This window comes from Vanellus vanellus, assembly GCF_965231255.1.
Source record: "Vanellus vanellus genome assembly, chromosome: 4".
Lineage (NCBI taxonomy): Eukaryota > Metazoa > Chordata > Aves > Charadriiformes > Charadriidae > Vanellus > Vanellus vanellus.
In genome coordinates this window covers 24481438-24505619 of record NC_138909.1, presented here as the reverse complement: position 1 = coordinate 24505619, position 24182 = coordinate 24481438, and the positions used below count along the sequence as shown (strand labels likewise).

General features: G+C 45.5%; 1 protein-coding gene across 4 annotated transcripts in view; it reads left to right on the top strand.

Moving 5' to 3' along the window:
• EPHA5 (EPH receptor A5) overlaps positions 1-12052 on the top strand; it is a gene marked incomplete at its 5' end in the record, with an annotated part of 202024 nt that extends 189972 nt beyond the window's left edge. For all 4 annotated transcript variants that reach the window (XM_082483149.1, XM_082483148.1, XM_082483151.1 and 1 more), the window contains 2 exons: positions 2430-2585; positions 11308-12052. In XM_082483149.1, coding sequence (XP_082339275.1) covers positions 2430-2585; positions 11308-11413 — 262 coding nt within the window. In that variant the 3' untranslated portion in view covers positions 11414-12052. The remainder of the gene's footprint in view (positions 1-2429; positions 2586-11307) is intronic.
• Between the last annotated feature and the right edge of the window lie 12130 nt (positions 12053-24182).

Below are 24182 nucleotides of genomic sequence, written 5' to 3'. Positions count from 1 at the left end.
AGAGGATGCCTGTGGTTCCCAAAGAGCTGTACACAAACTATTTTCTAAAACCACGTAAAGTGAATAGAGCAGCCGGTGTGCAATTAAACATGAATCTGAATAGCTGCATGGCTAAATGAGGAGTGAGGTAAATATGGTCAAGAAATAAAGTTGCGCTTAGAGAAAAAAAGATTCATATTTTTTAGTAAGTTTTAGTATTGGGGTCTCCATCATACTGGAGTCTTGGAGAGGCTTTTTCTTATTTTGCTGTAAGCACACAAATATTACTTTCCGAGTCATCTGTGTTGCTAATCACTCAGTCCCTTGCAAGGTCATGAAGCAGTGATGAATATAAATCATTGCTGCTTCACTGATGGCAGTGGAGTTCCCCTGATTAACACTGGAAGACGCCCTTAAGAAAGGCTTATTCTCAGAGGAGGAAAAAAAGACACATCTTTTTCCTTGGCCAGGAATGAGAGGAATGTAAAATGAGGTTAGACTGGTGGTGTGGACCAAAGCAGATGTACTGTTGTGAGCTTAGACCCATCCATGTCCACACCTTCCCGAGTGAGTCTTGCACAGCTGCATGTGGCCCATCTCACTTGTTGCAGCTGGACCTCATACCCCCATGCTGGCATGTCCCCACGCATGGCAACTCATCTGGAAGAAACAAAACGTGAAATCTCTGTTAACTTTTAAATACAAGAGAGATCTGGTTGCTTAGGCTATTTTACATGCATCATTTACCATCTGAAGAAGAAATTACTCTTATTAGCAATTAAATGTAATGTCAGTCCCAGCAAACCTGCAGGAAGAGGTTTATGATAGCACAAAATGGGTGATGTTTCTCTTTTATTTTCAGTTCAGAACAATCATTTTCCAGGCCTGTTATGTGGTGGTTCATGCACTCTTTTATACCAAACTGTTATGCCAGAAAAGAGGAAAATAGGCAGCAAACTATTTCCTTGAGCTGCTAAGCACTTTACTGATGTTTTATTTCATGAACAGGTCCATGCAATTCCAAATCTCTTCTTTTCAGAGCTGCTGTGGATATTTTCAATGTGGATGGAGCACCTGAACGGCCAGGCTTTGGGACTGTGTTTCTATAATCATAGATTGCCATGCCCAGGCCATAGTAATTCCAAATGAATCATAATTTCAACATAGAGCAGCTGTAAAGGATTTTTTTATGTATGTAATGTATTCTTTATGGAAATTCTCATTAATGCAAATAAGGGAGGAAGTTACTCTCTACATTGCAGCGTGTGCGTATCAGTAGGTACCTCCTGACATTAGTGATGAAAATACACTTCTCATTATGATTACTTAGGAGTTTTGAATTCCTCGTGTGTGTAAAATGTTATGGGAAGCCATTATGCTCTTGGTACTGCGAGTATTCACATTTTATTGGACCCTTCAGCATTGCTATTAAATAAACAAATAATACTAATGTGCTCATAAAATATATGAAGATTCCTGAAGTGCTATAATAATATAATATCCCAGCTCTCCTTCCAGTTGAAAGTCTTTTAAGTGTAATTTGCACCATCAGAGGCTGACCCAGAAAACATTTTTTTACTTGTGGGTAATAATCTTTATGCAAGGCTTATGTTAGCTGTATGTCCTGGTTACAAAGCAGGGGACAAATCTAGTTTCTTTCCTGGCTGACCTTGGACAAGCCCCCTTTGCTCTCTGCACATCATTAGTAGGGTGGTGGACCTGTACGCAGCATGGGTCGCTTCTGCCAGGTACTGTATCGGTGTTTCTGCAGTGGTGAAGGGTTATTATTTGCCTGAATTGCTTCTTCCGTGCATGGCATAACCAAGCAGGTAGCAATTGCTGCGGTGAGGTCTTGAGCGAGGGTGTGGGAGCAGGAGTCTACCTCTGTTTTCAGGACTGGAGTGTTGTTGGAGCATTGCTGCTCTCTGCAGGACTAGCCGGATGCTGCCCGCATCCGAAATCCCCACCCGACACTGCGGGAGCAGCCCCTGAAGTGTTAACAGCAGGCTGCCGTTGATGGCCGCTGCTGGGAAATGTAATTTGGGTTCCAGGTTCCAGGCTCTGGACTGTCTTAAGTTAATTATGAGTTTTGAAAGAAGAGGAGGAAAACAGAGCAGGAGGAGTGAAACCAAAGACTTTGACGTAAGAGTGACTGGGGCAGCCTAATAGACGAGGAGCCTGCTTGCAGGCGAGAGGTAACGGGGGTGGACGCTAGTCCTCTCCTCCTCTTTCTGCTTGCATTGAGGACCAGAAACGGCAGGAACTAACTCAAAATGTGAAGTGGTATGTTTGATACATTGCATATCAAGCCTGCTGGGAGGATTTAGGCTGCAGTAATCACTGAAAACGCAATGAATCATCTTTACCGTGTGAAAATGCGAGCAACTGCGTCACGTTGGGTACATCTCGATACTGATTCTGTTTGCTTCTCTGTTTTTGCTTGTCTTTAGAGTATCAAATCTGTTGGTAGAGCACAGTCCAGTCGGGAGTGGTGCCTACAGGTCGGTGGGTGAGTGGCTGGAAGCCATCAAAATGGGCCGATACACAGAGATCTTCATGGAGAACGGATACAGTTCGATGGATGCAGTGGCTCAGGTGACCCTAGAGTGAGTAGTGCCCAGATCATTTCACCTCATTTGTTGGAATTGCAGAGGGGGAGAAGACAAACCATTAAAAAATATGTAAAGATGAGGCTGCAGAAAGGATAACCATTACCCTTTGTTTGCAGTCAGTGGTTTTAGCATTTGTATTGATGATAACAAGTGCAGGGAAGACTCAAACTTATGGTCACTACACTGGCAGCCAGTACTTTGGATCTTTTACTCACAGAAATCAATGCTTGAGTTTGACCGTCCTCTCGACGTAATAGCAGTTGATTATTTGGGGTTATCGACAAGTAAAAAAAACCCACCCTGCTCGTAAATGTATGGGAGCTAGAGTCTTTGCTGATGTATACTGGCTTTACACTGGATTAGCTGGTTTCACAGTTGATCTGGATATAACCAAGTGGACAGTCATGCCCAGTAAAGCGTGGAAATAGTATTCAACATTAACAGAAATAAGAAACCGAAACAGAAGAGCATCAGCAAACCCGTAGCCCTAGGGGAAAGGCTCCCTGGCCAAGACTCTTCCTTCTGAATGTGTCTTTGGTTTTTGCCCATGAGTATGACTGCAGTTGAGGTGACAGCCCTCAAATGACTTGGTAAATGCCTCGAGGCTGCTGGTTTGTTATGCTCCACCTTTAATTGCCTGCCTTGCTTGTGTAACGACATCTGTACTTTCCTCCTGCCGCTTACTCAAACTCGCCCCCAAGGCTGCCTTTCTAGCTGGGTTAATTTGAGCTTAGTTTACTGCAAGCATTAAGGCAAAATGAGAAGGGAAGGGATTATGCTCGGTGCAGCTTTGGAGAAGTTTGAGGCTCCTCCAACCACATGCAGATTGCCAGTGCACATACAGAATCGGTGCCAAGGATTAGGAATAAAACAAAAATTCCCACACCTCACAGAACACAGCATTTCTCCTGTCTGCCACAGGGCTTGCTGTGGAGCTCACCATACAGAGTAGGAGGTCCTTTGCATTTGATGCAGGTCGGTAACATCTCCATGGAGATCAGTTTTGTGTTAGATGCATGGAGCGAGTGCAGGAGCATATTTGCTCCACTCACATCACCAGTGTTTGTCCCTTACACATGGGCTCATCCAGTCCATCTTCAGGCATTCACGTGAAAACCCTGAGGTTAAATCTTCTCTAGCAACTGTCTAGGGTGTCAAGGTGCGTGGTTTTCTACCTAGATCCTTTTTTGGGTGCCTGAGACTTACATGCAGTTTCCCAGCCTAATCCTGCAATTACGTGCCATGTTACTTTGGCTTTTGAGGAGTCCGGGGTTCCTTACCTACTCGTCTGATATGGCAGTGCCCAGAAACACCAGACTTAGGGGCTCCATTTAGACTGGTGATCTACAAACATTGACCAAGGAAGAGGCCCATCCCCAGGGTGGTCAGAGTCCATGCAGCAGAAAGACCTAGCCAGAGGGCAAGTGAGAAGAGAAGGGATAGGATGAGGGAGTAATTTAAGAGGAAAGGAAAATGTTGGAGCATTCCCCTCTACTGTGCCACCTCAATCTTAAAACCAGAGCAAGTTCTGATAGAAAATGCATCACAGACTTGTTGCTCTTTGGCTGCATTAGTCATATCAGAGAAGAAAACTAGGTTTCACAAAAGCTTCCACTTTGTTCCTCTTTAGACCTGTACGCAATTTCAAGAGCTCTAAAAGAAATGCTCAGAAGTGAAATGCTTTGGTTTGGGTCAGAGAAAATGTTGAGTTTGAGCCCAAGTTAATGGTTGGTTTTGGCAGTAAATTAGAAGTTCACTTACTCATGTAGTTTTAAACAGTCTTAGAATCCCTCTGTGCTGACACAGTCTTAGCATCCCATCCCACTGACAAAACTATTCCTAACCTTCCATTTCCTTGAGTGCAACATTTCAGATTGTGAAATTATCACCTTAATTTAACTTAAAAATGTTAATACTTCCCCATATTTACTCTTTGGTATTCCAGAAATATCAAAAGTATCCCCCAGAATATTTTCAGGCTACCCAAGAAGTCCTTCAAAATGTTTTTTTCTGTTTGCCAGTGAATCATAGAATCATAGAATGGTTTAGGTTGGAAAGGACCTTGAAGATCACTGAGTTCCAACTCCCCTGCCATAGGCAGGGACACCTCCCACTAGACCAGGTTGCTCAAGGCCACGTCCAGCCTGGCCTTGAACACCTCCAGGGATGGGGCCTTAACAACCTCTCTGGGCAACCTCTTCCAGTGCCTTACCACCCTCAGAGTGAAAACTTCTTCCTAATGTTTAATCTGAACCTGCCCTCTTCTAGTTTAAAGCCATTCCCCCTCATCCTATCGCTACATGGCCTAGTAAAAAATCCTTCCCCAGCTCTCCTGTAGGCACCCTCTAGGTACTGGAAGGCCACAATAAGATCTCCCCGGAGCCTTCTCTTCTCCAGGCTGAACAGCCCTAACTCTTTCAGCCTCTCCATTATCTGTACGGTTCTAGCCAGAAAGGCAAGTTGGTTTAAAAGTCTTTAAATAAGATCATAGCTGCCCGAGATTCTCTGACCCTCATGAGCTCCAAACTGCCTCTAAGTACCCCCTCCACCAGGTCCCAGTATGTTCTCTATAGCACAGATGTCATCCTGCTCTGGTCCTTTACTGGTCCCAGTGGAGACAGTATGCTTGCTCAGCTTCAGCTTTCTTCCAGGCTTCTACAGCAGCAGAGTAGTGAGAGAAGCTGATGCCTGGGAGCCTGGGGAGCTTCTGGGTTTGGGTTGTTGTTTTTTTTTTAAGCTGAAAGGAGATGTTTCATGAATCCATCTTGCATTTCAGTTGAAGCTGAAAAAAAGGTTGAAACTAACTGCAACTAGTTAGTTATCCATGCCAGCAAATAAATTTCCCCCCCCCAGCTGCCTTGGACAGAGAAGCTTGCATAAGTCAGGCTTGGTTCATGAAGAGCTCAGCCTGCACACCTTTGCGTTGCAACGGTGGCTTAGAAAGCAGGCTTGACTCCACCTGGGTCTATTTTTGGGAAGACTGTGGAAGGTTCATTAAAAAGCCAAAAAGCCATCCAAATAAAGACTTCTCTCACCCCTCTTAAATATAGTAAAAAAAAAAAAAAAGAAAAAAGACCAGATTCTCAGCTGTTAAAAAAGGAAAAACCATCATAATGGCTTAAGAGGAAAGGTGTCCCGTGTTGAAGACCCGAACCGTGTGCTCAGGCTGATGTAAACTGGCAGATTGCCCTTAAAATCAACAAAGTAAGGGAGAGAAGTGGCTCCTGGGTGGTCTCAGCTGAGACAATCATGGGTTCTCCAGAAATTAACCACCAGAACAAGCAAAGTTCTTTAAAGGTTAATACATTGGGGGTTTCGGTTTTCTGGAGGTTTTCATTTTTTTCTCCCCGTAGAAGGGAACAACAAAACATTTTGTACTCTGCAAAGGAGAATTCAGGTTAAATGTTCCTTGTCATTTTTAATAGAGGCAACTGTTCAGTATATTTCAGAGCTGGGACTTGGGGGGATCGGGTGAAAAGATGATCTGAACATCTGAAAGTAGCTTGCTTTCCCCAAATGACATCAGTAAAACATTCTTTACAATTTAAGAGGTTGCCTTCAAATACCATCCAAAATGATCTTCCCCAAACTCAAACTGCGTAGGAAAAAGATGTGGAAATTAGATGGAGAGAGGAGAACTGGATAATCACTGCCAGAAAAGGCAGGGGAAAAAAAATTATGATGGTAAAGAATTTCTAAAATCTACTGAAAAAAATTGCTAGTGCTGTAGGAGGGGTTGGCCATAATGCTGATGGGATCGGTGACTGTGGGCGCCCAGCTTGTGGCCTCTTTACAGGAACTGGTTGAGATGGTAGATGTTCAGCATTTTTTTTAACACTCCCCTGTAGCATGCAAAGCAAAATGCCGATTACTGCTTTGCTTTTTTCAAACTGATGGCTTCATGCATTTATTCCAGAAAAGAGTAGTATTAGTGACAAATTCCTGAAAGCAAAAGTTTAAAAAGTTAAAACTGGTGAATATCGCCCCAAGTCCTGAGCTCTGCCTGCTTAAGCAAAGACCTGAAAATGTATGTGTTCAAACAAAGAGTGATTTCTACATTTAGCTCTAATTCTTGCAAAGGGACGAATCACCTTGTGAAAAGTGGAGCCTCACCCTCCACCCCCTCTTTCCAACTGGATATCAGACTTGAAGGCAACCTTTCCAGTGGACCAGACCTGCTCTTTAAACTTGTGGACCTCCTAGTGACTTTGAGTGTGTCTGGAGCTCTTTCAATCCACTGCAAGAATAACTTTACCAGGACAATACTCAAGAATAGATAGATCCATGACATGAGTTTCAGTCTGACCCTTGACTGGACCAATTACTAACCATGTGGACTACATACTTCCACCTTTTGAAAGATCTGTACTCACTGAATCTCAGGACACCCTGTTGTTTGTTATTAGACGAAGAGCTCTGAATATTTGTAATAATATGTGCTGTGTTGCTTTGCATTGTATTTTATTTTTGTTCTAAAATAAAATATATTATTTATTAAAAGTTATACTGGGTAAAGAGCATTTAAGAGTTCACCTGCTCTAGATGCTTATTCTTAATCGGAAATCTCAGTCCTGAGATTGTGATACTGCGTCTGCTTCTGAACAAACCGGTTCTCATCTAATAATAAAGTAGGATGGGAATAACAAATAAGAGCAGATGAACTCTTAAAAAAATGTTTTTAAGTCCTTATTTCATGCAAAAGTCCCTAGCAGGTGGATTCCTCTCTTTAGCATCTTCTGAAGGTCTTTGAGGTTCTTCTTCTTTCCCCTCATTCAAACTGACAACTAACTAACTACGTGAGTAGTCCCAGTCTACTCTCTGTAGAGTTACACCACATGAAGAAGAATGGTGAAATCTGGTCTGGATGGGAGATAAAATACAAAATATCTGTGGTAGGTTGACAGCTGACGGCCACAGAGATCTTTCAGGAACCTGTCCCTTTTGCTTGCATGACTAACTGGCTGGTGAGGGGGGTTGTATGTTATGTGGCAATCCAGTCCTAGTCTACACTGTGTTTGACAAACTGGTCCATGGTGTATAAGTAGTTCTGTTTGTAAATAAAATGTTTTAAATATATTTCTTACAACGTGGAGACCGTGAATTCAACCCTTGCAAATGGAGGATATGCAGGGAAGGGGATACCATGTTGTCCTTGGCACGTTGCAGCTGGGCTTTTGTGCAAGGTGGTGGTAAGAGAGCAGCATGCACACAGCTGTATACAGACTGTTTGGGATGAGCTGACACTAATTTCCCCCTTTATTTCCTTGGCTTTTTGGTCAACTTAGTACTGTGCTGGCAAGTGATTCTAAGTCCTGCCTGTTTCCATTTTCAGCCCTATGTGAATGAAAGAGAAGTGAAAAGGGGGAGACTTCTCCCTGAAACAAGAAAAGTTGTCTCATTGCTGGGGAGGTGGATGGTCAAGTAGTTTGAAGCAGGGAGACCCCACAGCACATGGGTGCACGTGTCTCTACGGTCTCGGGGAGCGCCCGTGCAGCTGCCGCAGTGGCTCACACAAGACCCAATGCCGGAGGTCAGGTCACTCGCACAGCAAGGTGCAGCCTGGATCCTGATCACAAGCGTCGTTTGCCCCCAGGTCTTAGCTGTGCCTTTTCTTGCAGGGAATTGCACATTCCTATTGCAAAGCCCCAGTAGATACTCACGCACACATCTGTCCTTCAGAGCTGAGCCCAGTGAAATTACCAGTTGGCTGCAGTAACGTGAGCCAGGCAGCTCCGGACTGGAGCTTGAGAACAGTTGTTTTGCAGCCCGTTGACACAAAGTTGATCTTTTTTGTCCCCAAACCAGCTACTTTGTGCACCCAATTTTGTTTAAAGTTGGCTCCTGCCTTACGCCGCTTTAAGTCCTTCAGTGCTGAATGCACGGGAGCATACAATGTGGTGTAAGTCACGCTTGAAAAATGGGAATTAAAAATGGGAATTAAAGCTCCTGCATTCTCTAGGCAGCTTTTGGAAAGTGTTGTTGCTGGCTTTGCAACGTGCAAGGTGGCTTTTGAATAAAGCTGCTGATTTTATACTAGGTGAGCATCTGGCTCAGGAGCTGTTGTCTTTTGGTCCGTCTTTGCAGAGGTGAAAGACCCCACGGTAGTTTTTGTTCCCTCTCTGAGGAGTCCCCATACTTTTGGCCAGAGCTCCACATTCGAGAGGATTTGATACTCAAAAAAAGTAGACTGGATCCCCTGGTGAGCAGCTAATGGACTGAAACCAGAAACTGCTTTTTCTTCTTTCTCTCTTGTAAATCAATGAGGATGATTCTCATCATGATTGACTTAAGGATGTTGAGTTAAGGGGATACTATAAGGAGAAGAAAAAAAAAAAGCCATGTAGCGAGCAGGGTTTATTTATTAGACTGATAGGGCTGTGTGTGGAACGCCAAGACGTAATATGCCTTTCTCATAGTTTCAGGCTATTTTTCCTGTGTAACATGCAAGAGTATCAGAAATGATACATCTGCGAAATACATGGTGCTGGATTTTCAAAAGAGCTCAGCTTGCACTTTAGATACCTGGGGAAAAAAAAAAAGAGCTGAATTTTCAAAAAGTTCCAGCAGAGCAGCACTCAGCAGGGGGAAGATGGATGTTGGCTCTTTTAAAAACCAGGTCCTGTACTGGGTTGTTTTGGGGTTGTTTTTTTTCTTGATCTTTGGTGTGAACTTCCAACTGTGCTGTGTACATAAAATAAATTGCATGTAACAATAGCATTACTACATTTTCCTTCATTATTAAGATGGCTTGCTGAACTAGTTTCACAATTCAGTGGAGGCAGAAATGAAAGCATGTCCCCCTGAGAAGGCAGACACCTTTTGCAGGTGCTGCAGCCTTTTCTCTGCCAGGTAAGGAGCGTTGCTGATGTGTCTCATTGACCTCCCTTGCTCTGTGCCCCTTACACTATGATTTCCCCTATGCGTCGTCAAGATGCATCACCGAAAAAGGGTGCAATAATGAAATGAAGTGTTTAGCCTGGAGCAGAAAATCTGGTATTTTCCAAATCAGAAGGCTGAAAGTGTGACAATCCTCGGAGAACAACAAATCTAGCTTTTGGCTTCAACCAACTGTATGTTAACATATAAGCCTTTGCTCAGGATTAATTTTTATTCAAAGCAGGGTTCATCTGTCTAATTTTTGGACATGGATGGTTGGTTGTATTCGCACAGGAGTCTCTGTCCAGAATGTGAAGCTGCTGAGAGAGGTACACCTCCATGGGTGGCTCACACAGTGTTACGTGAAAGTGTTGTGGTGATCATTGCATGTGTTCACCTGCAGTCCAGCATGCAGCTGTGCTGTGAGCTGTAGGTCAGGCTTACAATACGTCTCAGGTGATGGTTGAGCTCCCAGGTGTGGCTGGCGATCCTCAGCCCTTGCACATGCTAGCCCTGCCAGTGTGGTTTCCAAAAAAGCACCTACGTGTTCGAGGAGGTCATGTCCCGCTGGCTGTCGGTGGAGAGCTTTCACCTAAAAGACTTGCACGCAAGGTGTCAGCAGCTCTGGGATTCACGTGTGTATTGGGAAGACTGTATATCCCTACTTTGAAAACATCCTTTATTCGGTCTAGCCTGGAGGTAGAAAGTGAGGGGCTGATATTTCTCTAGAGGAAGTCTTCGGACAAAAGGCAAACTGCTTCTCTAACAATCTCTGTGTCTCGTGTTAGAACCACAGATGCACCTGTCTTGATGTTTCTTCTGAGCTTTTATTCCTACAATTTCTTTGTTAACACTTGTCTCACTAGAAGGAAATCCCTACAATTATACTCTGCCATAACCTGTGGCCTTACCTGGCTCTAGTTGTGTCATTGAATCTAATCATCCAAGGCCCTGCTGTAGTATCTCCGGGGGACAACTTGTCCCACTCCTGTCTTTGGATAGGATAAGTTTTCCCCTGGAGGTGCCTCTTTCACGCCATCATCATCAACCTTGGTGATTACCTTCATCTATACACCCAAATTTTAAAGGGCCGAGCTGAGAAAACAATCTTTCCTCCTAATCCTGCATTTCACAAACTATCTTATTTTACAGCTTTCCTGTAATGGCAGCCCAGTAGACAGACTCAACACAAATGCCTTTGGCTTGTAGAATTCACCCCTCAAAAAAAACCAAAAGTGGGTTTACAGGAAGATTTGCGAAGGCCCAGAGGGGAGCTGCGTTGCCAATTCCTGTTGACTTTAGGGGGTCATCGGGATGGTGGCTGTGCTCGAGGCTTTTGCCATCCAACGCTCAGTAGGAACTGGCTCTAGGGTTGGGGTTTGTGTATCTTAGGCTTTGCGTAGTCCGAAGAGGAAGGAAGCATGGATTGACCTCGCTCCTCACTGCTCGTATCCGGTATCAAATACCAGCCTCTCCCAGGAGAAGAGGAAACTGCAGCGCAGGCTTTCTTACATGGCTTTTCTCTTGGAAGTAGGACTTTTCATGCATAGCAGAGTCCTTGGCCAAAGGTGATGCTGGCACTTTGCTGTTCAGCTTTTCTCCTTGGCCAGTGAGGTGACCTTGGTCAAATCATGTCACCTCTCTGAGATGCTGTCAGCCATTAAATGATGTAATAAACCATAAAATGTGGGAAATTAAACTTGCCAACTAAACTTGGCTTTGGGAGCTGCCCATGGTAAGAGGTAGGCGCTGGCAGCAGCATCAGCGCGTGTGGCGCGTGGTGTGCGCGGCGGCGTGTGCCTGAGCGGTCCCTGGAACCAACGTCTGCTTTCTCCCACAGGGATTTGAGGCGGCTGGGAGTGACACTTGTTGGTCACCAGAAGAAGATAATGAACAGCCTTCAAGAGATGAAGGTCCAGTTGGTGAATGGGATGGTGCCATTGTAACTTGGTTTTAAAGTCGCTTCCTCAAGTGGGTCGGTCCTGCACTTTGTACACTAGCCCTGAGATTTATTTTGACTAAAAAAAAAAAAAGAAAAGATAAAAAGGGAAATTCAGTGGTTTCTATAACTGAAGGACGTTGGCCTCTGCCGCAGTGTTTCTAAAGCAGTGTTTGACTGAAGTTTTCCTTTTCTTCCTATTTGTGTCCTCATTTTCATGAAGTTAATGTAAGATGCATGGAACATGGAAACGAATCTGCTGTACATGAGGTTAACCCGTCTCTTAAGCTTCAGCGACTACGACAACAAGCCTTCCCACCACACGTTGTCTGTACATGGGAGATAGATACATATATAGCACCTTTATATACTGAATTACAGCAGCACATGGTAATACTTCCAAGGACTGACTTGAGTGGAGGAGTTCTGTAGCCGTTCGTTGGCTCCCAAAAGCTGCGATTTACTGAAGTTTAACTTCGAGTCTTACTTGTCTACAGAAGTGTATTGAAGAGCAATATGATTAGATTATTTCTTGATAGATATTTTGTTTTGTAAATTTAAAGAAAAGAAAAAAAATGCTGTTACACAGCATTAAGTTATAGAGACTAGTGTATAAACATGTTGCTTGCTCCATGGCAAATACAATACAGGGTGTATATTTTTTTTCCTCCGTCTGTGTTACCAAGTTCTTTTCGTTTGCTCTTCTGGGAGGATAATACATGACGAAGATGTATATACTGTACAGTTTGCTACGCATCAGGTACAAGATTGGGGCTCTTTCCTTGGTTTGGTCTTTTTTTCCCCCTCCTCTTTTACTTTTGTCCCTTTTCTGTTACTGCTATGCTTTGTATTTTTGCTGCTGTTTGGTTTGAGCAACATATAAAACCTTCAGGAATTTTGATTATGTATATCAGGTAGAGGGAGTCTGCTTAAATAAAAAACATCGTCCCCTCTTCCTTTCCACCATGGGCTGGGGACGTCCAGCAGAAGAAAAGTAAAACATCTGGTTCTCGGTGGCCTCCAGCGACAACATGGCATCGGTTCTCATGTGTATGAGTCCTGCTCAAAGATAGAGTGGGATTGCCTCTGCACTGGCATTCCAGCCCAGTAGCCATCACCCAGTGCAGCCCTCGCCCCTGTCCCTGGAGCCCAGGAGAGAAACCACGAGGTGGTTTTAGCTGGAAGGAAGGGATTTTATTGTTCCTCTTCTCATTACAGGGGTTTTAAGTCCTGGAGTGCAGTGTGGAGGTGAGCCCGTGGTCGTCCAGCATGGAGATTTTGCACTATTTCCCCCAAAGCGGTGGTGACGGTGGGATTATTTTGGGAACTCTGCTGTCCCAGGTTGTCTCTCTGGGCATTTTCGGTTTGGGTATGGGCCTGGCCACTTTGGGGCAGAGCACAGACAGGAGGGCAGAGCACAGAGAGGAGGGAAGAGCAGAGCAGCCCAACGTGGTCACAGCAGTGACATCCTGTGGGTGAGAAGGTGCCATCCGTCTGGAACTGGTACAGCTCAGGTCAGCACTTAGTTGTGGCTGGGGTTCAGTATGTCCATTAAAGCTCACAGCTGCTGTTTTCAGAGGGACCTGAGGGCAACCCAATCGCCTGGGAATCCCACCAAGAAACAGTTTGGAGCTGTCCTCCTCTTTTTGTTGTAGATATTCAGCGCAATTAATTTGGTATTCATAGGTTGAGCTTTTTTTTTTTTTTTTGTGAAGGCTTTGGTAAAGATAAGGGTTTAAAAATGGCTCAGCAGATGGCAAGTGTTTGCTGTTTTTGTATATATATTGCTTCTTTAGAGGTTGGGTAGCATCTTGTAGCATCCTTCCTTGGTGATAACATCGACATACTGACTTGCCGCAGCTCCCTTCGTCCCCGGCACTGCAAAGCTGAGCCCACGGAGCTCATCCAGTGCCCAAAGTGTGTCCTTCACATGTTGCAGAAACAGGTGAATGCCATCTTCAGCTGGTTCAAAGCTCTGTCTTCCATGTCTCCCAAGCCTTTGGATGAGATTTGATACAAAGAACAGTTCCTAAGGAAAAGGGAAAGGTCTAGGAGGAGAGAGCAGGGCTTCTTCAGGCAGTATTTGCCTGGTTTGAAATTGCCTCCTCCTCTTTCTCTGCGAGCTGCTGCCAAGCTCCTCGGGAATCGGGAGAAAAAGGAGAGAGAGGAGCTGCAGCGAGGTCTGACAAATCTTGATGGTGTGATTTCTCATCCTGTTGTTTCATTTTGGCAGTCACCAGACCACAAAAGAGCAGGGAGGGGATCAAGACATAACAGTTTCGGCACATAAAAGAAATTTGTCATATAATAAATAAGATTATTAGAGCTGTCAGCAGTACTGTCTTGGGATTATTTGTGCTTCCCTGCCTGCAGCACTTGGGAAAATAACCCGTAGGAAGACAGAAACAACTTGGTTCATCAGGAGAAATTGTTCAGTTGCCGCTCGCATCCATCGACGGCACCGAGAGAGATGCTCTTAGCAAATACGCAGCCCTTTCTGCCCATCATCTCCGCTCGTTCCTTACCTGTTGGCTCTGCGTGAGGAGTTGGGTTTGGTCTTTTTTCATGGACTTTTGACAGCAAAATCCCCTTTTCACCATTTGTGGGTTTTTAAAGGTGTATGTAGTATGGCTGGGATGCATACCAGGTGCTGGAGTTACCTTCAAAATTATGAACTAGTGGAAAGCGAACTGTTCTTAAGCCAGACTGCATTTGTAAATAGGGCGCCTCGTCTCAGTTCCTTCAATAAATAAATAAATAACCTTTTCTATTTATTTCAAGAGCTGTTCTTGCTACAGATCTCTGTATAATAGGCTTTGTCTCAGAGCTAAAAATAAAATAAAATGGTGTTTTAATGAGCAGGGTCCAAAAATTACAGCTTCTGTGTCCACAAGCAAATTCTAGAGACAACGGAGGTTTTCAGTTCCCATCCAAGAACTAAGAGTACTCTGTATTTTGGGCATGATCATATATATATATTGGGGTGCAGCAGCAGAAGATGACAATAATATTTCAGTGACTGTGCTCTTTGTTAGGGTTGTGGGTGGATTTTCTGCCGATGGCAAGTCTGAGCGCTTTGCTTGTCCAGCTTGCTACTGCTGTGGCTGGTTCAACAAATAGTGTTTTTTCCAGTATACTTTGCTGCTAACTGCAAGGAAGGTATTTCAAATGGTCTAGGAGGTGAAAAGGCTCTTTTCAATATAGTTTTCATTTTGGGAGAAAGACATGGCCCTGAGCATGGCTTGTGTAGACTGTCCCACTTTCATTCTGTAGCTACCATTTGGAAAAATTACTTGAGCATAAAAAAGGAAGACTGATGTAAAAAACAAAAAAATCAGTTTAAAATTTTATTTAGTCCTTCTATATGTTGATAGCAAGAAGAACAAAAAATGAAGTTAATTTTTTTTTTTTTTGTCTATTCAGTGTTGAATATAATGTAGAAGTCCCAGCGGTCAAGAAATTGTGACTCCTTGGACTGCTGTGGTCTTGAAATTAGTCATTAAGGCGTGTGTAAGATATATCAGTAGCAGCCTTAAGAATAATGCTTAGTTTCCAATCCTTTATTGTAATTCCTTAGGGCAGGTGGGGCAGGAGCTGGTGCATCCAGTGCTGCCAGAGCCGCAGTATCCATCTCAGCTCCTCGCATCAGCATTTTAACCCATAGGAGACTATAGCATTGCTGTATTTATTCCTCCTCTTTCGTCCCTCCACCCCCCTCACCTCCTTGGATGCTCTCTGTGCATTTCGTTTGTGTACATGGGGTTTTTTTTGTAGTGTAAGATATGAAATTTTCTATTTTTTCATAAAAATAAAAACCTTTGACTAACAGCGACATCCAGTTGTGGATCACACCCACGCGTGCCCCCTCGGCTTTCCACGAAGCATCAGGATTTTCCCCCTTGGAAAGGAAATAAATCCTCTTTATTTTTTCTCTCCTAAATACAGTCTTGGTGCTAATCTTGTGGTCCCTGGGGGAGAGAGGGGCCTCTGGGACAAGAGAGACATGTAGAACCGACGTGAAGGCATCCTACTTTGTTACAGGCTGTTCCCTCTTTCGTCTGTTTTTATTTTGGGGGGAAAATCTGCTTTTTAGTATGGTTTGTGGGGCAAAGCACCTTCCGAATTGACTGAGCCCCAGAGCAGCCCCTGGCTACACCATTTCTCAGAAATACCAGTTTTGGTGATATTTTTTCTCCCAAGAACTGATTTTCTTTTCCTCTTTTTTTTTTTTTTTTTTTTTGGGGGGGGAGGGAACCCCAGCAGACCCATAGCCAGCCAGAGCACCCACCACCACATCCCTAACCCCATTCCCCTCCCTGGATTTGGGGGCAACCTCGTGCTGCAAAGGGACGTGGGTGAGAAAAGCCATGGGTGGGAAAGGCCGAGGGATAAGGGGGAAAAAGATCAGCCTGGGAAAGCTCTAAAGGAGGTGGTGGTGGGCAGCCAGCATGTTCTGGCTCCTGCAAGATGAACGCTGCTGAAGGACAAAGGGGAGAGCTGAGGATGGGGATGCTGGTTCTCCCGATGTCACGGGAAGCCACGGCAGACGCTGGGTGGTATACTCATACCCTGGTCAGGAAGGGCATAGTAGGCTGGGACAGTGGAGGAAAGCTGCTGTAGATATTGAAGGGAGCACAAGGTCAATTGGGTTAGCAAACTGACGTTGTCAGCAACTCAGATAAAATCTCTCTGGCTAGTCCATGGGGATAGTCCCCATGCAGTGTGTTCTTATTCTGCTGTGGGACCACAGTGGTGACAGAGGCTGGGAGGGATCAGAGGGGCTGGTGAGGACAGGAGGAAAAACAGTATTAACTCACCCCATGCAGGCGGCATCCTTGATAGCTTCATGGAGGCCGAGAGCCTGCTAAGGGGAAAACAAAAATGGGGAAACTTCTTTAAAGAAGCTGAAAGCAAAATAGCTTTGCAGGTGATGGGGAGGCATCGGACAGCTGAGGCTGGGCTCATGGGGAACATGGGAAGGTTTGCCCCCTCAGCAGCTTCAAGGCAAAAAAAATTAAAGAAAGCAAGTGAAAATCCTGAGGAACAGGGGTGTTTAACAAGGTCTCCCTGATTTCAGCTGCCATCATGAAGATACATCCATGAGAGCAGCTGCCTGCTGTCCCTGTTCCTCAGCCAACGTGATCAGGAGAGAGAAGGGGATTAGGATGCAAACAGGCAAAACTTGCTACTGCTACCAGTAAAGATGAGAGCTGGCTGCAAACTCCTTCCGTAAAGCTCTGTTCTAAGTGAGCATTAAGGAATTGGACAACTTCCTTGAGCCTTTGTGCCTGCCTTGGTTTGGGACCAGCTCTTACACAAATCTTGAATCAGGGTTCACTTATCATTTTCCACCACTGGGCTCAGTGTGAGAAGAGGCACTTGCACTCTGTGGCCACCAACTAATAAATGTATCTGCTCAGAAAGGTGGGGTGCTTTACCTGCAAAGCAGGTCTTTAAGCATGTGCCTGACTTATTTTTTGGGGTGGTTCTTCTGCACAGCCTCCAGCTGGTCCCTGCAATAAATGCGCAGCTGCATCTCCAGTTGCAAATGCCAACTATGAGGGTGCTTAAAAAGCTGTGAACAGGGTAGTAGTATTCTCTGCCTCAGTCTTCTTTTCAGTAAACCTGAAACAAACTGCAAAGCAAGATGACCCCAGTGCTGGCAACGTTGCAGGGCAGCAAAACAGCACCTCTGTCTTATTTTTCCTATCCAATAACCTAAAAACGGGGCTGATGGGGCTCCAAACCACACACACACCCCCCCTCCTCTGCCAGCCCGGCAGGGTTTGAGCCTGTAGTGTCAGCATCCCCAGAGGATGCTGCGGCCACAGGGCAGGAGCAGCGGGGAGGCTGCTCCCCATCACCCTGTGAAGCCGAGCTGCCGTGCAGAAAGCGATGCAAGATTTATGAGGCCGTGGGGAGAAAGAGCAAGGGACTCTTCATGTATTTTTCATGGGCTGAACTGCATAAATGGCATGCAATGCATAAACTGTGGCCGGATACTTCCACAAAATAGGGTCCGGCGAGCAGAAGAAGAGATGAAAGAATGAGATAGATTTATTCAAGTCAGCGGGGCCTGTTGAAAGTCACCCTTGAGTGCATTAAGAAACAGCCAAAACAGCACGGCCTGATCCCGGGGCAATTAATCTTTGCCAACACAAGGAGGGAGCCAGACCCGAGGACTAGAGAAGGGCATACGTCGTACCTGCTTGGTAAAATGGATGGGCGAGAGGGGAGAGACCACCTCATCCCCAATGCCTTGGATGCGATGCGGGACTTGGGGAGATGCCATGACAAACTATTGCATCAGCGGCCCGGTCAGTGCAGAAAGTGAACTGACATCGAGGCATTGCAGAAAAAACTCAAAATGGGGTAAGATGGGAAAAAAAGGGCTACGCTGGAAAACTCGATGCAGGGGTGAGTGCTGCGAAGGTGGCATTCCCTGTGGCAGTCTCCTCAGCAGGTGCACATGTGCTTCCACGTGTGCATTTTTAAGAACACATCTGCTGCCAGAGCTCAAGATGAGTACATGAAGATGGGTATCAAGGAAGCAATCCCAGGGGAGGAACCAGGGCAGAGCAGCGTGTCCAGCAAAAGGCTTTGCTGATTTTGCACCCCTGAGAGCAAACCAGGCTGTGCTTGCAGTCACTGCACCCCATAGGGTCTCCAGGGAAAAAGCCTCGGACAAACTGGAGGGGGGCGTGATGCTCACTGAAGATACCCAATTGCCTCTCAAACAAGACTTCCAGTTGGAGCATTTGGGGCAAGTCCATTGGGAGCCACTGGATATTGATGGCTGCAGACCCCTGCATTACAGTGACCTTTGATAACCTGTTAATGTATGGCTCGTTATTTTCCTCCTGGGAAGGCCTATGAGCCATCCGTGGAGGAGAACCAAGTCGCCCACGTAGGGGATTTTCGCATCTCATCATTTCCTCACCTCCAGCTGGGGTCAGCTCAGCTATTCATAGCATCATCCCTTAGCAATATTTAGCAAATAAAATATAATAAAAGAAAGGAGATGCTTTCTTACACTGACGTGCTGCTTTGATAACCTATTAGCAGCTCCAGCCAGGATGTTTTTGACCGCAAAACTCTTCGAGCTCCCCCATAAGCAGCCGACGGATGCATTTGTGGTGGTGAAGATGACTTATTTCTCTCAAAGCTTTTTTTTTTAACTATGAAACAAACAAAAAAATATCTTCTGAGCTGAAAAAGAAAAGCAGCAAAACTGTGAGATAGGCTGCGAGCCGTTTTCTTGGTTTGCTCCCAATAAAGGCCATATTTATTACAAGAAAATTGAAATCCTATCGATTTCTCTTCTGAGGCGCTGTGTTTCAAGCTTGACATTTAAACATGAAACTCCGGGCTCCAAAGTTTAATCATTTACTCCTCAAGAAATACAGTGTGTGGAGCGAAAGGGCATGTGAGGTAAAAATTATATTTCATTGGGGAAAAAAAAAAAGAAGATAGGGAAATGATATGTTCATTTAAAAAAGAAGATGGGGAGCAACTCTCCCATCTGGTGGGAAAAATGCCAGTGAAGCAGCGTCCTGCGGTCCCTTTTCATGAGACATGTGGGAGCTCAGGACCACTGGGCTTGCTAATATCTTTCAAATGTGATAAAACCCATGGTTGGACCCAGATATTGTAGGAGGAGGGGAAAGGAGGCATGTGTGGATGGATGGATATGGATGGATATGTAATTACGCATGTGCATGTAGAAGCACCAGGGGATAAACTCAATTAAGACAAGGATTAGAGCATGACTGATAAATGGGGAATGGCAGCAGGTAGCCTGGGAGTGAGACTGGATCGGGCTGAAAAGGGGTATTTTGGGGCCAGGTGGGGAGGATAAATGGGGATCATCAAGGTTTGGCACTGGTAAGGATTTGACCTCAATTAATGATCCTGGCCCAGGATGAATTGATGACCCTGGAGAGGTGGCCAGAAGGGAGGGGAGGAAGACAGTGCTGGGGCAGCCGCAGAAGGGATGGGTGGTCTCACTAGTCCTAAAATCCCACAGAGATCCATCCCACCAGGTAGCCACCAGCCACCGAAGCAGGGAAAAGGGGATTGAATGGGCAAAAAGTGTCCAGGAACATGCATTTGGCGAGAAATTAGGTGGAGGGGAGCCACAGATACAGCTTTCATCCTGCCTTGGCCGCAGCTTCTGGGCTTGAAATTCGCTTGCAGACCTAAAGATCGAACCCCAGCATCCAGGTGGGGAATGAATGTCCTTCTTCAGCTTGGAAGCAATGGCCTTTTGGGTTTTTTTTTAGTGTTTTGCAGTGGAAAACCAGGCTTTCAAACCCAAGGTTTGTGAGCAGCTGGGTGCGCACCAAACCCTGCACTGGGATCAGCTCACTCGGCACCTGCTAAAACCTGGTTTGGGGTGATTTTAGGCCCTGAACATGCGCAGGTGGTTCCTTCCCTTGGCCCGGCAAGGGGAGAGGGAAGCAAGAGTGGTGCCTTCAGAGTTTGGAGAATGGGGTGGCACAGCTGAAATCACAGGTCATTTTGTAGCAGCAACTATTCCAGCAGAAAACAATAAAATAAAATAAAATAAAATAAAATAAAATAAAATAAAATAAAATAAAATAAAATAAAATAAAATAAAATAATTGTAAATCTTCGGGGGGGGGAAGGCTGGTGGATCTGGCAGAGGCAAATTTGGGATGCCCCTCGGGAGGACAGTGCCGGGGCTGCAGCATCCCAAATCAGCGTGAATAGTTAGTTCAGGGCACAGAAATCAGCCCTACGATAACTTCATCGCTCTCCTGGCCTTTCCTAAGAGCTGTAGGTCATTGCACTGCTCTCCCATTTTATGCAGCAGCTGGAGAGACACTGAACCTGTGGACCCCGCACTTTTCATCCCAGGGGTGGCCCCAGCCGTGGGCAAAGTCCTCATGCACTATCCATCCCTCCCAAATGCCACAAAATCGGGTGATTTCTTTGTCAGGGAAGGCAATTAGCATCCAGGTGCTGCTGACAGCGTAATCAAAGGGGCAAAAGGCTGACAGCGATAGCTGCAAAGCCAGGGACCACGTCAGAAATGTAATAACGGAGAAAAAAATGACAGCAAGCAAGCGCGTTCAGATCCAGACTTCAGCCGCAGTGGATATGGGGGAAGAAAAGAGCCCTGCCGCCTGCTGGTTTATCATCCACGCTCCGGTGATCCTCATGGCCGTAGCCGATAAGCAGCCTGGCTTCTCCAGCAACGGTAGCATCCCTGTAACGAGGGGCTGAGAGCCCCCGGGTATCACCCAGGGATGCTGCGAGTCCTCGTGGCACCGCATCCTAGTTGTTTAAAGCCAGAACTTTTTCCCCTTCAGAAAAATCAGCTTATTGCGGGTGCCTTTGTGAGTGTTGCTGCTGGGGTTTGTAATGGGGGGATTTAAGGGCCCTGGGGTTTCGCAAGCTGCTGCTTGGGGATGTGCACGCCCCAAAATCGCTGAAAAGGGGTGAAAAAAGAGATAGAGCCTGATGGCTTGCAGCGGATTTGGGTGTAAAAAGAAGACTCAAAACCCCAGCTAACTGTCATAGTGACCCCTCCATCCCTGTAAATTTGGAAAGCCTGAGTACAGCTGAGTTTTGAGAAGGGAAGGACCAGGTTGTGGCCCCTTCCATGCAGCAGGAGGCTGTGCAATGTGGCATGGCTCCCTTTGAAACCAGGCTTCCCTCAAGCGAAAAAAAAAAAAAGGACAAGAAAGGCAAAAGGCCTATTTTCTTGGAGAAAAACACCAGGAAGTCAAGCGGCGAGCTGAAACGCCTCCATCAGCAATGGCGTTGTACGGGTATCTGGTCCCTGGAGATGGCAGGGGACAGTTATCCCAGATTAATCTTTTTTTTCAACAATAATATTTGCTTATTCAAGGAGAGGAGGTGTCTTATTTTCTAAAAGAAAGATTAAAAAGACAGCAGCTGTGCTCCAGGTCATTTTTAACTCTGTGGAAACATCCCATTGATGAAGCAGTGGGTTTGTAGGAGTTGATAGATCAGGAGTCAAACAGAACACAGAGGGTTGTTTTTGTTTCCCTAGCCCAGTGATTTGATTTTATTTTAGCTTCATTTGAAGCTGACCCTTGGCAAAGCCCTTTTATATTCCCTGGGAAGGTTTACCATAGGGCACTGCAACCTCCCCAGCTTCGGCAAGTGACGGTGTGGAGGGAGGTTGTAAAAATATATAAGAGAATATTTTAAAAAGTATAAAATATATATATATAAGAAAAAAATATAAAAATTGTAATATATATGTAAAAGCCTTTATCCAATCAAAGTTAAAGCTCTAGAAATGTGATCTTGTGCTTGCCCCAAACGAGGGAAAGCAAAATAATCTCTCCAGGCTTGCCAGGCTGAGGAGTTATGTTTGTGTGTATCTATCTAAGCGACGCAGAAAGGGAGCCGAACTTCTGCTAATAAGCAGCTACTCAATACGCCTTGATGAGTGAATGCATTCAGAGCCTATAGAGAGCGAAGTGTTTGCCGCAGCAAGAATGGGAGATGATTCCCCTCCTGTGAATTTGCCTAAATACAGAATAAACATCTATTTTCTTTCTGCTTTCCCCCTTTTTCTAAAGCCCAGCTGTCTGTTAATGCATATAATGACAGTCCCTCCGGGAACCAAGCCTGAATTCCCATTCATATGCAAAAATCATAAGTGAGAAACTTTAGATTTGGCCCAAATAACGTTGTGCACTTCTCCCAATTAAGGAAATTCCAGCTTGCCGTATTTTTCCTGCCCAGTGCGTGCCAGATGTCTTAAAAAAAAAGGGGATGTTTGTTGTCACTGATTATTCCTCTGTGCGCATCTAGAGCCAGCAACAAGGGAGGGATGCTCCTGGCACCCCTGTAACGCACCACCTCTGCGCTGGAGCTTGGAGTGAGGGAAAGTGGGGTGGTGGTGGGGAAATTGCCTGCTCGTATGGCTGCATTCCTGTTGAACACCAAACCTCTCGTGAGCATGTTGCATTGACCCTGTGAAAGGTAACTGCCGTGTCACAATGGGATGCATTTAGGGAGCCCTTCAGATGCTGTTAAAGGTATTTGCCTTCTCCTTGTAGCCATAGCCCAAGCCATGTGTGCAGAGGGAGTAAGTTGATGCTGTGTGGTCCAGATGTGGAGGGTACAATCTGAGCATCAGGGAATATTAAGGTATCTTTAAAAAGTGGAGCAGCAGGCCCCTGGCATTGCAGGGCAAGCAGCGCCATGTGCATGCTGGCCAGGCGATAGCTGACCTTCCTCCAGCACCTTACAGACAGCAGGAGAGAGGGGAAAAAAAGGGCTGAATATGACAGCAAAGGGCAAAGTTCAACAAAGTTGAGGCAACTGGGAAAATCAGGTATTTCTGCAAAACCAGCTCCTGGGTACTCTTTTTCAAGTAGACCACTCAGTGCTGGCACACCGGTCAGCTCTGGCTCTCTGCCTTGAGCTGCCCTCCAAGAGCCTGCAAAATGTTCATACTAAGGAAAGCAGAGGCTTAGGAAGCTCCTTTTACACTTCACCAAACCATTTTGCTTTTAAAGGCAGCTCTCTGGCATGGTGAAAGAGATTGCACTGAGCAGAGAGAGAAGGGCGATGCTTTTGCAGCAAAGATTTGCTGGAGGCGAAGCACTAGAGCAAGTGCTGAGGCTCATCCCTGGGTAATAGGGTTGGGGATGGGGGATGATCTCATTTTGGGAGAAATAGCTATGAGCAGCTAGATTGTTACTGGAAAACCAAAGTCCCAAGGTTATTTCTCTGTTGGGAGGCTCAGGCATCACCGCAGGGTTATTTCGGGCAGCTGCACGGATTGTGTGTGGTGGGCAAGTAATTTTTCAGGTTGGATACTTGCCTTGGGACTGTGTGCTTCAGAGAGAGGAACTGATTTAAGAGGAAGGCAGGCAAATTCGGGAGTTTTTCTTTTTTCCCGTGGAAAAGGGTCAGGAGAACATTTCTTCCCCACCATCTCAAGACAAATTGGGACTTTGCAGCAATGAGGCAGTGGCCTCCTGTTAAGAAACTGGGGGATTTAGGCTGTGGGGGTTTTATGCTGAGCCTCACAGCTGGTGCAGGTGCACTTCCAGCCATAAGAAGTAATAACAGTCCCTGTGGAAACATTCAGCTGCAGTAAAAGCAGACAGAAATCTATTAACCATGTGAATGCAATGTCAATGTTTACAGAGGGAGGTCAAAGAAGAGAACTCTGCTCAGGAAATGTCAGCAGAGGAGGTGGCGTTTGTGGCATTTGCATTCATGCTGGAGCAATCCCTGCAAGGCTGGGGAATATTGAGGAGGTTTTGCAACTTCCAGCCCTCTTCACACCATCTTCTTGCACTACTGCAGTGTTGACCACAGTGGTTTTGGGCACCTCCACATTGCCTGGAAGTGATGCTGGATGCTTCCGCCTTGCTGAGAATGCAAGCGTGGATGCAGGTGGCTTTTCTTATCTGCTGTTAACAGGGGCTTGTATAGAGAGGGAAAGACAAATTTTTTGTAAGACTGCCTTTTTGTAAAACTTTGCAAAGTCCCATGAAACACCAGTCCTGTGTAGCCAGGCAGGAGCCGTGTTTTACCCTGACCAGCTGAGGAGGTCTATGCTATAAAATTGCGTTGCTTAATTTAGCTGCCAGATATCAGGGCAAGAAATTACCAAATTCTCATTGCTTTTTCTCCGGGGTGGGCGCAGGATTATGAGTTTAGATAAAGAATTTCAGAATATTTTTCTGCAAGCTTATTGCTTAGGGTAGAAAGTGCTCAAGATGGGTTTAATCCCTATTGCTCAGTGTTATTAGTAA